Source organism: Bufo gargarizans, chromosome 5, assembly GCF_014858855.1.
Source record: "Bufo gargarizans isolate SCDJY-AF-19 chromosome 5, ASM1485885v1, whole genome shotgun sequence".
In the NCBI taxonomy this organism is placed as follows: Eukaryota; Metazoa; Chordata; class Amphibia; order Anura; family Bufonidae; genus Bufo; species Bufo gargarizans.
This window is the reverse complement of record NC_058084.1, coordinates 52506631-52520559: the sequence shown is the minus strand read 5'-3', so window position 1 is coordinate 52520559 and position 13929 is coordinate 52506631. Positions and strand designations below refer to the sequence as shown.

The window sequence follows — 13929 nt, the reverse complement described above, 5'->3', positions numbered from 1 at the left end:
TGTCAAATTTTTACTTTTGTTTCCGTTGATATAGCGGTGCGATGGCTTTGTTTCTCGTTGCAGTAGGTTGTATTTTTAGTGGTACTATGTTGTGCTACCTATAATTCCTTGCCTTTTTTGGGGGGGCGGGGGGGATGCAAATAAAAGAAAAATGCTATATTTTTTTTGCTTGTTGGTTACCATACGTTAATAAGCTAACTTTATTCTACAAGTCCGTAACAATATCCTTTGCAGAACAGACATGGGGAAATACAAGCACATCTGTATTTATTCATATGAAAAAAATATATATATACAAGTCTTTCTGCATAAAAGATGGCCACAAGGAAGCCTTATTCTTACAGGCCTGAAGCTGCAGGGCCCCGCTGTGCACACTACCCCACCCTCTCACGAAAACTCCTACCATGTGTTGTAACTTGCAGCAGACATTTCGTTCAGGCCCCATGCACACAGCCGTGTTTCACAGCCGTGTGCGGGCCGTGTAACCACGGCCTGGATCCCTCCTGAGAGCAGGAGCGCACGGCGTCACTGGTTGCTATGACGCCGTGCGCTCCCTGCTGCCGCCGCAATACAGTGATACACTGGTATGGTCTATACCAGTGTATTACTGTACTGTGCCGGCAGCAGGGAGCGCACGGCGTCATAGCAACCAGTGACGCCGTGCGCTCCTGCTCTCAGGAGGGATCCAGGCCGCGGTTCCACGGCCCGCACACGGCTGTGAAACACGGCAGTGTGCATGGGGCCTCAGTCTGTGGTTTCCCACATAGAGCAGTCGCATTTCTTCATATTCAGCTGTGACCTGATTTACACAGACAGACCACTGGCTGAATCATGTGAAGCCCTCCAGGGCACATAGGTAGTATATACACGCTGGCCTGACCGTTACACACCCGCACAGACTTCCGGCATCACATCACAAATCTGGTACGGCCAATTTCTATTACTGATTTCCTAACACTGACTTTGGCCTCGATTCACTCCCTACACACGTAGCCAAAAACTAATATGTAGAGGCTTCTCAGCCTGCCTCTTCCCTCCTCAGTCGGCCTACATGTGTAATGCATTTCTAAAAACTATGAAGTGACAGCCACGTACTATAACTTCCCAACGTGTCTGTAGTTAGTGCTGGAAAGAAGACAGGAGCGCTGCTGACACTTGTAAAAACCATAGGATTTTTTTTGTAACATATTACACATGGAAGGAGGCAGCGGCAGGGAGAGGAGAGGCAGGCTGAGAAGCCTCTGCATCTTACAGTTATCAGTTTTCAGCGTTCAGTAGAAGCAGATGATGGAATTTCCTTAGACGCACATTAAAAAGAGAACACTTCACATTCAGTTTTCAAATAAAAGCCAACATAACTCGCTAATTAAGCCTATTAGATAAACACATTTGTTGAGCCTATGAAATGACTTACATTTTACGGAAATTATTAAAGTACAACTGTTGTTTCGGTATGGTGTGTGTACATGATGAATAACACTTTCTGGCCATTATACGATATTCTGCATTTTTAGGCTACTTTCACACTAGCGTTCGTCGGTCCGCTCGTGAGCTCCGTTTGAAGGGGCTCACGAGCGGACCCGAACGCAGCCGTCCAGCCTTGATGCAGTCTGAATGGAGCGGATCCGCTCAGACTGCATCAGTCTGGCGGCGTTCAGCCTCCGCTCGCCTCCGCACGGACAGACGGACAGCTGAACGCTGCTTGCAGCGTTCGGGTGTCCGCCTGGCCGTGCGGATCCGTCCAGACTTACAATGTAAGTCAATGGGGACGGATCCGTTTGAAGATGCCACAATATGGCTCAATCTTCAGGCGGATCCGTCCCCCATTGACTTTACATTGAAAGTCTGGACGGATCCGTACGAGGCTATTTTCACACTTAGCTGTTATATGCTAAAATAATGCAGACGGATCCGATCGAACACTAGTGTGAAAGTAGCCTTAGCTGTTTTTTTTCCTAGGTAATCTGCCTGTAATTCTAATTTTTGTGAGTTGAAGGGTGGAGGCTAGATGGAAACATGCCTGCCCATAGACTACACGTGTAGAAAATAGGGGATCTCACTTCCCATCCCTCTGAAGCCCCCCTTAGAAGTAGCAATATAGGACTTTACATGGCAGCACTGAGCAGGCTAGATAGACTTCTATGTAATCTGATTCTTCAGTGAGCAGGCAGCCCAAATCTGAGCAGTAAATTGGCAGTAAGAAGGAGGAGCAGGAAGCTTCTCTCTTGGATGAAATATATTACAATGTTTCTTATGTTCACCTGTACTATTCATTTAAAGGAAAACACTGAAATACTAAAAGGAATAAAACTCCAATATTCTGAACACCTAACCATATAAAACAAGATGCCTCTCACCCATGTTGCATCAGTGCCAGAGGCAGGTGGCGAAACAGCAGTAAATCTAAATTTCAATTATAATAGGAAACTGTGACTGAACTAGTGAAAGCATGGACTGACTCACGGAGATTTACCAAGGCTAGCTTCTCATGAGCATGTTCAGTCCGGGATATGCATATGGTATAACGGCTGTATTTCCCAGACCAAACACTGCTCAACATTCGGGTTGGGGTTACTGCAGGATCCCGTGACCACACAGACCATTCTGCGGCAACCCCAACCCGAACATCTAAAACAGAAGTTTGCTTATCACCAATAATGACTTGTGATGCTGCGAGTTCCTACCCGACCATGGGTCTACTGAACTGTACTCATGGCTTTATGTGAGCATAGTACAGTAGACCCGCGGTCAGACAGGAACTCACAGCCACTGGATTCCACTGAGACAATGGGGTGTCTGTGCGGAGCTCCCACATGTGCCCCTATTTCCATGACTACGGTGGGGATCCCAGCTCCAGAGCCCACCTGATCTCTCCGACCAAAGCCCCTTCTTGTCTGCCATGGACAACACCACATTGTGTATTACATGCCAGCTATGAACGCAGGCGTACAACCAGGTGCCCATGCAGCACCTATACTCACCAGCCATCCTGAGCAGACAAAACAGCAGCCAGGACGCCCATCCTTGCAGAGACTGCTCACCCAGTCCCATGACAAATGTGCCTGTTGGAGAAGAAACAATAGGTCACCGTCTAGAAGTAAATCACACTCATCATAGAGCAGCTGTTAGACCTCTTTCACACGCGTGTGCTGCCTGTGGTCTCCATGGACCGCATCGAATTTAACATGTGCATTCACACATCCGTGGTCTTCCACGGACATTGGGTCTACGGTGACACCACAGAACATGCCCTATGTGGTCCGTGATTACAGATCCCTCATGTATACGAATGTTGTTTGGGTCAGCATGAAACGTGGCTCGGATACAGACCCATTCACTTCCACAAAAGATGCAGACAGCATTCTGCGTGCTGTCCGTACCTCCGTACCGCGGGCCCGCAAAAAAAAGTAGAACATGTCCTATTCTTGTCCATATCACGGACAAGGATAGGAGTGGTCTACTGTGGGACAGACCTTCCGTTCCACAAAATGCAGAACGCACGTGGACTTGCAGACCACAAAACTCAGTATGGCCGTGTGAATGAGGTGTTATAGTCTGTGGGTCAATGAAAACCATGGACACAACATGGATGTCAGCCGTGTTTTTATTTTTTCACAGATCGATGCTGTAGAAACGAATTTTCTGTTTCGTAGTGTCCATGAAACAGATCAGACACAGATGGGTCACAGACAGTGTCATGGATGAAACACGGACTGGGCCGTCACGAACATACCACGGACAAGGACGTGTGAACGAGGCCTTTGAAAATATATCATACAAACAACCCATTTAAGCCGCAGATCCGGCTCCTCCAACTGGACGTCAGATAAGGCCATCAGGTCCTGTCCACACATCAGCAACACCGGGCCAGACGCATCGCATGACAGACCCTGGGGGCGCTAGATGGCCTGACCGACTTCTAAGGGGGTCAATTAGGTTCAACCAAGGTGTCCATCGCACGGACAATGAAAACAGCGTTAATGCAGCATAATTCTCTGTCAATGTGACAGAATCAGAGTTGGAATTCCGGCTCTAGAGGTACGTCTGCACGGGACGGATTTTGGGAGTTTGCAGTAGCAGCAGAGGAGATTTTACCAAGCTGCAGGATGCAATGCGTTTTTTACTGAAGCCCCATTCACTTCTATGGGGCCAGGGCTGCGTGAAAAACGCAGAATATAGAACATGCTGCGTTTTTCAAGCAACGCAGAACTAACGCGTGAAAAAAAAAACGCTCATGTACACAGACCTATTAAAATGAATGGGTGAAGGGCTCCGTGCGGCGGGTGCTATGCGGTCAAGTGCTCCGGGCGGCGGGTGCTATGCGGTCAAGGGCTCCGTGCAGCGGGTGCTATGCGGTCAAGTCACGCATTTCACCCGCGCGGAAAACACGCTCGTGTGAAAGGGACCTAAAGGTACGTGTACGCAGTCGTATTTTCAAAGCGTATTCTGTGCTTGACATCAGCACCAAATCCATATCTGTCGTTTTTAATGGGAATCCACAATTGCCTTTCACGTGGTCTCCGTTTTCTCTCCATGTGGATTTGAAATCCATGTCAAAAAAGAAGGTGTCACTTTTTGACAGTTTCCATGTGGATAATGTAGTGGGTTAGCCACATGAGGCCTCACTGAATGGGGTTCATCTGCGTGCGGATCCACGCCGGTTCACACTGAAGACCCATGTAAAAAATACGAGATTCAGTCTCACATTTCACTTTGGATTTGGCCTCATGCACACGTACGTATTTTGCTTCTGTGTCCGTTGGTTTTTCTTTTTTGCGGATAGGATGTTGACTCATTAATTTCAATGGGTCCGCAAAAAATGCGGATAGCACACCGTGTGTTGTCCGCATCAGTATGTCTGTTCCTTAGCCTCGCAAAAAAAAAAAAAAAAAAAAAAAAAAAAAAAAAAAAAAGTCCTATTCTTGTCCGTTTTGGATCCGCAAAAAAATAAATAAAAAAGGCATAAGGATGTCATCCGTTTTTTTGGGGGGCGGGCCGCCAAACACACATGGTCGTGTGCATGTAGCCTAACTTATTACTTTGCCAGATGTTCCACATGACTTAATGGTCCTAAAGAAGGTTTCTGACCCCACATACACACGGTATATCCAGAAGATGCCATAACTGCCTGATAGGACCTGGCAACTATCGGGAGAATCGGGGGTGGGGTTCTGTTATGCCCATTCTGTAACATAAGGTGGAAGATGGTAGAAATTGGGAACAGCTCCCTAAGGACCCATTCAGACGACCGTAGTGCCGCCGTGCCCGTGGGCTTCTGGGTCTGTGCCTAAAGCTCCACAAAAGACAAGACATGTCCTATCTTTTGCCGTATCCTGCGGATCACAGATCCTATCAAGTCAAGGGGTCTGCATCGCAATGCGGAGGTCACATGGCCGCAGCCCGTGTTTTGTGGACGCAACCTGGGCACGGCAGCCCTACGGTCGTGTGAATGGGGTCTAATAGTCTGGATGAGAACCACTGAGGGGACTTGCCAGATATACAAAAACCACTACTGAGGTCAGCAACTGGCTGCAGTGGTCACATGAAAGATGTTTGTGAGGTCATCGCCGCAGTATCGGCAGGGACCACTGGAGCGGACGTGGATGGTTAATATTTATGGTATGCCATTTTCTAATTGTGGGCAACTTCCTTAAAATCCCAGGCAGTACCTTCACTGCATATGACAGCATTCAGACCAACTAAGAATATATGTATGGAGGGTCCTATGATCGAAATTCAGATTAGTACAACTTTTTTTTTTTGGGGTGTCCGTATTATTACATGGCAGGATCTGATCCCGTATGCTGGCTCTATGGCAGTGTGAACGCAACGTGAAGCGTCATCAGCACTGGCACTATACCCAGCAGCATGACTGAGCACATAAGATTCTCAGATACAGCCGGGCACAAGGGCATCGCATCGTGGCAGCACAAAGTACTTTAGTGAGAGTATAAAACAATTGACATAGGGATATCACAGATAATGCAAAATAGCATGTAACAGAAGCGGGCACCAAGGGGCAGATATTATGCATGGAATCAAGTCTGCGTCACTGGGTACAACACATGGGCATCTACAGATACACCACTGGCCCTGCAGAAGCTACACAGATGGCCGCAATATACAGGACTGGCATAAAAGTTGGCAGCACTTCACACAGGACGGATGTAGCAAGCAGCACATATCTGCCAGTCTATGTGGTACCATGGAAGGCTTGGTTCTGCCACCACTATTTTTAAAGTTTTTTTTTTCAGGAGTTATAAGTAATAGTCTCAGGTACAGACAGCGATAGGAGAATGTGAGGATAGGTCATCAGTCTGACTGGCGCATGCCAGGCTAGCCAAGCTCTACACTATAATGGGCTAATCATGCACCCTCAGGGTATGTTCACACACGTCAGATTTACATTTTGCAAAGCCAACGCACATTTCCTCTAGGAGCCGCAGCTGACGCTTCGTTCTCTACCACGCCACGGAGCGGCACAGGGATGTGCCCCATTGAATGAGGCCGATTCACCAGCTTCCTGTACAGATTTTGCAGGAATGAGGCCTTTTGTTTTCTGCGGCAAAGATAAATATTCCACAGCGTGTGGACCTCATTCGCATGTGCAGAATACTTGCAGTTTTTGGCGCAGGATCCACATGAACTCCCCTATGGCCAATTTTCCACGTAGATTTTGGCACGTGTTCTGTGCCGAAACCCACCTCCTATTGTCAGCAAATGGAAGCCACAGCATAACTGCTACGTGTGAACAATAACAACCGACGTGGGTGGCGAAGTGTGGATCTGGGGTGAAATCCATGACATGTACAACTGCAAGTCTGTGGCACAAAGCTCAGGGTCAGCCTCAGACCTCTGCCACAGATTAGAAGGCATATAGTCACATAGAAATATCTTCCACGTGGCCATGGCCTAAGGGACGCAAGAAAGACACGGGGACAGTAAGATCACAATACCGCAATCTCTTACTTGCCACTTTTGAGCAATTCAAAGCTTATTTATAGATCCGGGAAACCCCTGGGAATTTCTCCAAAAGAGAAGCGAATCCATCTGCCCATACATCCGAGCCACAAACCGTGGGATTAAAGCCTAAAATCGGGATAATAATACCGCTACATGGTTGTATTCAGACTGACACGTCCCCAGAGACCGTGGTAACCAAGTCACTGATGAAAACCTGCTGCTCTGGAGACGTGAATATTCCAGGATGAAACACACAACAGGGTTCCACATACATATATATATAGGTACAATAGGGTTCTGTGTGTGTATATAGGCATCATAGGGTTCGATTTATATACTTATGTACAATAGGGTACTATATATATTAGGGTACTTTCACACTTGCGTTATTCTTTTCCGGCACCGAGTTCCGTCCTAGGGGCTCATTACCGGAAAAGAACTGATCAGTTTTATCCTAATGCATTCTGAATGGAGAGCAATCCGTTCAGGATGCAACAGGACGTCTTCAGTCTTTTTGCCTTTTCAGGACGGAGATAATACCGCAGCATGCTACAGTTTTATCTCCATCCTAAATTACAGAACACTTGCTGGAATGCCGGTGTTCTGCCAGATTCGTTTTGCCGGAACTCTCGGGGCCGGATCCAGCATTAATGCATTTCAATGGGAAAAAAATGCCGGATACAGTGTTCTGCCAGATTTCTATACCTTGCGAAAACTCGATACCGGAAGTGACGTGGCCGCATGGAAATCAGCTGGAGGAGGGTGTGTGTGCGGCGCTGCGCAAGCACACATCCACTGGATTGGCAAAAAATCATTGCAGCGCCGCAGGAGAAGGACTTCATGCGCATGCGCGAAACCGCACACCGCACTTAGAGGTAGGTAGATTTTCCAGCGCAAAATGTTACATCAGATCTCCCAGGTAAGGATGAACTGCTCCCGATGATTTGTGCGTGCGCACTCAGGGGTAGGGAGATCTGATGGAACATTTTGCGCCGGAAAATCTACCTACCCCTAACTGCACACGCGCGGTGTACGGTTTCACGCATGAAGTCCTTCTCCGGTGGCGCTGCAATGATCTTTTGCTAATCCAGTGGATGTGCACTTGCGCAGCGCCGCACACACCCTCCTCCAGCTGATTCCTGTGCAGCCGCGTCACTTCCGGTATAGAGTTTTCGCAAGGTATACAAATCTGGCAGAACACCGGATCCCGCATTTTTTCCCATTAAAATGCATTAATGCTGGATCCGGCCCCGAGTGTTCCGGCAAAACGAATCCGGCATTGCTCCGACCACAAAAAATGTGAAAATAAATAAATAAATGCCAAATCAGTTTTTTTCCGGATAACACCGGAGAGACGGATCCAGCATTTCATTGCATTTGTCATACGGATCAGGATCCTGATCCGTCTGACAAATGCCATCAGTTTGCAAACAGACTGACGGATCCGGCAGGCAGTTCTAGCAACGGAACTCCATGCCAGAATCCTCTGCCGCAAGGGTTAAAGTACCCTTAGGCCTCTTTCAGACGGGCGAGTATTCCGCGCGGATGCGATGCGCGAGTTGAACGCATTGCACCCGCACTGAATACCGACCCATTCATTTCTATGGGGCTGTACACATGAGCGGTGATTTTCACGCATCACTTATGCGTTGTGTGAAAATCGCAGCATGCTCCTCTTTGTGCGTTTTTCACGTAACGCAGGCCCCATAGAAATGAATAGGGTTGCGTGAAAATCGCAAGCATCCGCAGGCAAGTGCGGATGCGGTGCGATTTTCACACACGGTTGCTAGGAGACGATCGGGATGGAGACCCGATCATTATTATTTTCCCTTATAACATGGTTATAAGGGAAAATAATAGCATTCTGAATATAGAATGCATAGTACAATAGCGCTGCAGGGGTTAAAAAATAATAAAAAATAATGACTAAGGTGAATTAAATTTTATTTTATTTTGTTTAACCCCTCCAGCGCTATTTTACTATGCATTCTATATTCAGAATGCTATTATTTTCCCTTATAACCATGTTATAAGGGAAAATAATACAATCTACAGAACGGGTTTGGGTACCAAACACGCGCGATTTTTCTCACGCGAGTGCAAAGCGCATTACAATGTTTTGCACTCGCGCTGAAAAATCGCGGGTGTTCCCACAACGCACCCGCACATTTTCCTGCAACGCCCGTGTGAAAGAGGCCTTAGTGTTCTGGCTCTGAGTATATAAAAAGAGACAATAGGGGCGGGGGGAGGGAGGGAGAGGGGGGGTGTGTGTGTGTGTGTGTGTATATAATATATATATATATATACACACAGTCGTGTTCTGGGTATCTATATAATAGGGTTCTGTATCTATAGGTACAGTCGTGTTCTGGGTATCTATATAATAGGGTTCTGTATCTATAGGTACAGTCGTGTTCTGGTTATCTATATAATAGGGTTCTGTATCTATAGGTACAGTCGTGTTCTGGTATCTATATAATAGGGTTCTGTATCTATAGGTACAGTCAGGTTCTGGGTATCTATATAATAGGGTTCTGTATCTATAGGTACAGTCGTGTTCTGGGTATCTATATAATAGGGTTCTGTATCTATAGGTACAGTCGTGTTCTGGGTATCTATATAATAGGGTTCTGTATCTATAGGTACAGTCGTGTTCTGGGTATCTATATAATAGGGTTCTGTATCTATAGGTACAGTCGTGTTCTGGGTATCTATATAATAGGGTTCTGTATCTATAGGTACAGTCCGTGTTCTGGGTATCTATATAATAGGGTTCTGTATCTATAGGTTACAGTCGTGTTCTGGGTATCTATATAATAGGGTTCTGTATCTATAGGTACAGTCGTGTTCTGGGTATCTATATAATAGGGTTCTGTATCTATAGGTACAGTCGTGTTCTGGGTATCTATATAATAGGGTTCTGTATCTATAGGTACAGTCGTGTTCTGTGTATCTATATAATAGGGTTCTGTATCTATAGGTACAGTCGTGTTCTGTGTATCTATATAATAGGGTTCTGTATCTATAGGTACAGTCGTGTTCTGGGTATCTATATAGGGTTCTGTATCTATAGGTACAGTCGTGTTCTGTGTATCTATATAATAGGGTTCTGTATCTATAGGTACAGTCAGGTTCTGGGTATCTATATAATAGGGTTCTGTATCTATAGGTACAGTCAGGTTCTGGGTATCTATATAATAGGGTTCTGTATCTATAGGTACAGTCAGGTTCTGGGTATCTATATAATAGGGTTCTGTATCTATAGGTACAGTCGTGTTCTGGGTATCTATATAATAGGGTTCTGTATCTATAGGTACAGTCGTGTTCTGGGTATCTATATAATAGGGTTCTGTATCTATAGGTACAGTCGTGTTCTGGGTATCTATATAATAGGGTTCTGTATCTATAGGTACAGTCGTGTTCTGGGTATCTATATAATAGGGTTCTGTATCTATAGGTACAGTCGTGTTCTGGGTATCTATATAATAGGGTTCTGTATCTATAGGTACAGTCGTGTTCTGGGTATCTATATAATAGGGTTCTGTATCTATAGGTACAGTCGTGTTCTGGGTATCTATATAATAGGGTTCTGTATCTATAGGTACAGTCGTGTTCTGGGTATCTATATAATAGGGTTCTGTATCTATAGGTACAGTCGTGTTCTGGGTATCTATATAATAGGGTTCTGTATCTATAGGTACAGTCGTGTTCTGGGTATCTATATAATAGGGTTCTGTATCTATAGGTACAGTCGTGTTCTGGGTATCTATATAATAGGGTTCTGTATCTATAGGTACAGTCGTGTTCTGGGTATCTATATAATAGGGTTCTGTATCTATAGGTACAGTCGTGTTCTGGGTATCTATATAATAGGGTTCTGTATCTATAGGTACAGTCGTGTTCTGGGTATCTATATAATAGGGTTCTGTATCTATAGGTACAGTCGTGTTCTGGGTATCTATATAATAGGGTTCTGTATCTATAGGTACAGTCGTGTTCTGGGTATCTATATAATAGGGTTCTGTATCTATAGGTACAGTCGTGTTCTGGGTATCTATATAATAGGGTTCTGTATCTATAGGTACAGTCGTGTTCTGGGTATCTATATAATAGGGTTCTGTATCTATAGGTACAGTCGTGTTCTGGGTATCTATATAATAGGGTTCTGTATCTATAGGTACAGTCGTGTTCTGGGTATCTATATAATAGGGTTCTGTATCTATAGGTACAGTCGTGTTCTGGGTATCTATATAATAGGGTTCTGTATCTATAGGTACAGTCGTGTTCTGGGTATCTATATAATAGGGTTCTGTATCTATAGGTACAGTCGTGTTCTGGGTATCTATATAATAGGGTTCTGTATCTATAGGTACAGTCGTGTTCTGGGTATCTATATAATAGGGTTCTGTATCTATAGGTACAGTCGTGTTCTGGGTATCTATATAATAGGGTTCTGTATCTATAGGTACAGTCGTGTTCTGGGTATCTATATAATAGGGTTCTGTATCTATAGGTACAGTCGTGTTCTGTGTATCTATATAATAGGGTTCTGTATCTATAGGTACAGTCGTGTTCTGTGTATCTATATAATAGGGTTCTGTATCTATAGGTACAGTCGTGTTCTGTGTATCTATATAATAGGGTTCTGTATCTATAGGTACAGTCGTGTTCTGTGTATCTATATAATAGGGTTCTGTATCTATAGGTACAGTCGTGTTCTGTGTATCTATATAATAGGGTTCTGTATCTATAGGTACAGTCGTGTTCTGTGTATCTATATAATAGGGTTCTGTATCTATAGGTACAGTCAGGTTCTGTGTATCTATATAATAGGGCTCTGTATATATAGGTACAGTCAGGTTCTGTGTATCTATAATAGGGTTCTGTATCTATAGGTACAGTCAGGTTCTGTTTATCTATATAATAGGGTTCTGTGTCTATAGGTACAGTCGGGCTCTGTGTATATATAATAGGGTTCTGTGTATATATAGGTACAGTCAGGTTCTGTGTATATATAGGTACAGTCAGGTTCTGTGTATATATAGGTACAGTCAGGGTCTGTGTATATATAATAGGGTTCTGTATCTCTAGGTACAGTAGGGTTCTGTGTATATATAATGGGGTTCTGTATCTCTAGGTACAGTCGGGTTCTGTGTATATATATAATGGGGTTCTGTATCTCTAGGTACAGTCGGGCTCTGTGTATATATATAATAGGGTTCTGTATCTCTAGGTACAGTCGGGCTCTGTGTATATATATAATAGGGTTCTGTATCTCTAGGTACAGTCGGGCTCTGTGTATACAGGTTCCGGGGCACAGTGGGGTCTGCTGGACGTGGCTGTGAGGACTGTGACTACACCGCCGTATAACGGGCTCTATGTGTACGGCTGCATACAATAGGGTTCTATGTAGAACCGCAGCACAGGGGGAACAATAGGGGTCCATATAGGTGCCACGGACGGCTCCGTACAGGGGCTGTGGCCCTCACCGGGCGGCGGAGCACCTACCTCCCAGCCGTGTCCCGCGGTCGGTTCGCCGCCAGGTAATGGATGAGCCCCGAGTACAGACCGGATGCTGAGAGCGATTCACACTGGCCCTGCAACATACACTTCCCTGCTGCGTATAGCTCCGCCCATCTGCCCACTCACGGCCAATTACCGAGGGGCACGCAATACACCAATCGTAGACGGTGGCTTATGTGCATTCGGTATGATAGAGCAAGGAAGGAGAGCTGTGATTGGTCGCCGGCAGAACTATAGGGACTATAGAAAACACAAAGCTAATGAGAGAAGGTTACTGTGGAGAGGAGTCGGGAGGTCAGGGGAGCGGGCGCAGGGCACGGGTGAGGGGAGGATGGGGGCAGGGCCGGCCTTAGGTGTTCAGGCGCCCTGTGCGAGCTAACCTTGTGGCGCGCCCCCCCCCCCAAAAAAAAACAAAAAAACAAACAAACTGCTTGTTGCTGGCATCATGGCATAGGCTGGCTGACTATCCAACCAAGTAGTTACCAGCCCTCACACCCCAAAGGCCGGTGTAATGTTATACTTCCCTAGTTCGTGAGATTTCCCTACCCTCGTCACTTCCGGTCGCACCGGACATGACGTGAGGAGGTGTGCACCATCGCGCAGGCGCACAACGACAGGTTAGGGAAATTTCACAGCAGAATGCGCATGCGCCAGGAGCCTCGCCGGCGGTTAGGGTAGGGAAAAACTATGGGCCAATGCGCAGTGATCGGATGGATGTTTTCAGCTGAACACCGGCCGACACTGCGCATGCACCGGGAACCTCGCCAGCGGTTAGGGAAGGGAAAAATTTACGTACGGGCCAGTGCTTTTTCCCTACCCTAACCGCTGGTGAGGCCCCCAGCGCATGTCGGCCGGTGTCCAGCTGAGAAAATTAGTTTCCAATGTAGTATTAATAACTAAACAATTAAATAATAAACATATTGCATTATCTACTTACCACCAGGACAATAAGATGATCTGGTCTCTGGCTGCAGTCTGGCTCTGGGGACTCCATTGTCACTCTCTCCCCCCCCCCTTCCCTCGTCACTCACATTATTCCCCCCCCCCAATCACTCTCATTATTTCCCCCCCCGCCATCACTCTCATTATTCCCCCCCCCCATCACTCTCATTATTCCCCCCCCCATCACTCTCATTATTCCCCCCCCCATCACTCTCATTATTCTCCCCCCCATCACTCTCATTATTCTCTCCCCCCCATCACTCTCATTATTCTCTCCCCCCCATCACTCTCATTATTCTCTCCTCCCCATCACTCTCATTATTCTCTCCCCCCCATCACTCTCATTATTCTCTCCCCCCCATCACTCTCATTATTCTCTCCCCCCATCACTCTCATTATTCTCTCCCCCCCATCACTCTCATTATTCTCTCCCCCCATCACTCTCATTATTCTCTCCCCCCCCATCACTCTCATTATTCTCTCCCCCCATCACTCTCATTA

The 13929-nt window shown here is 46.1% G+C and overlaps 1 protein-coding gene across 1 annotated transcript in view; it reads right to left on the bottom strand.

Annotated features, from left to right (window-relative positions):
• Positions 1–12589, bottom strand: part of LRP12 (LDL receptor related protein 12) — a 66747-nt gene extending 54158 nt beyond the window's left edge. Inside the window, exons 1-2 of the mRNA XM_044293962.1 lie at positions 12472–12589; positions 2982–3062 (exon numbers count right to left, since the gene is read on the bottom strand). Of these exons, the coding sequence (XP_044149897.1) occupies positions 2982–3051 (70 nt within the window). The 5' untranslated portion in view covers positions 3052–3062; positions 12472–12589. The remainder of the gene's footprint in view (positions 1–2981; positions 3063–12471) is intronic.
• Positions 12590–13929: the final 1340 nt, after the last annotated feature.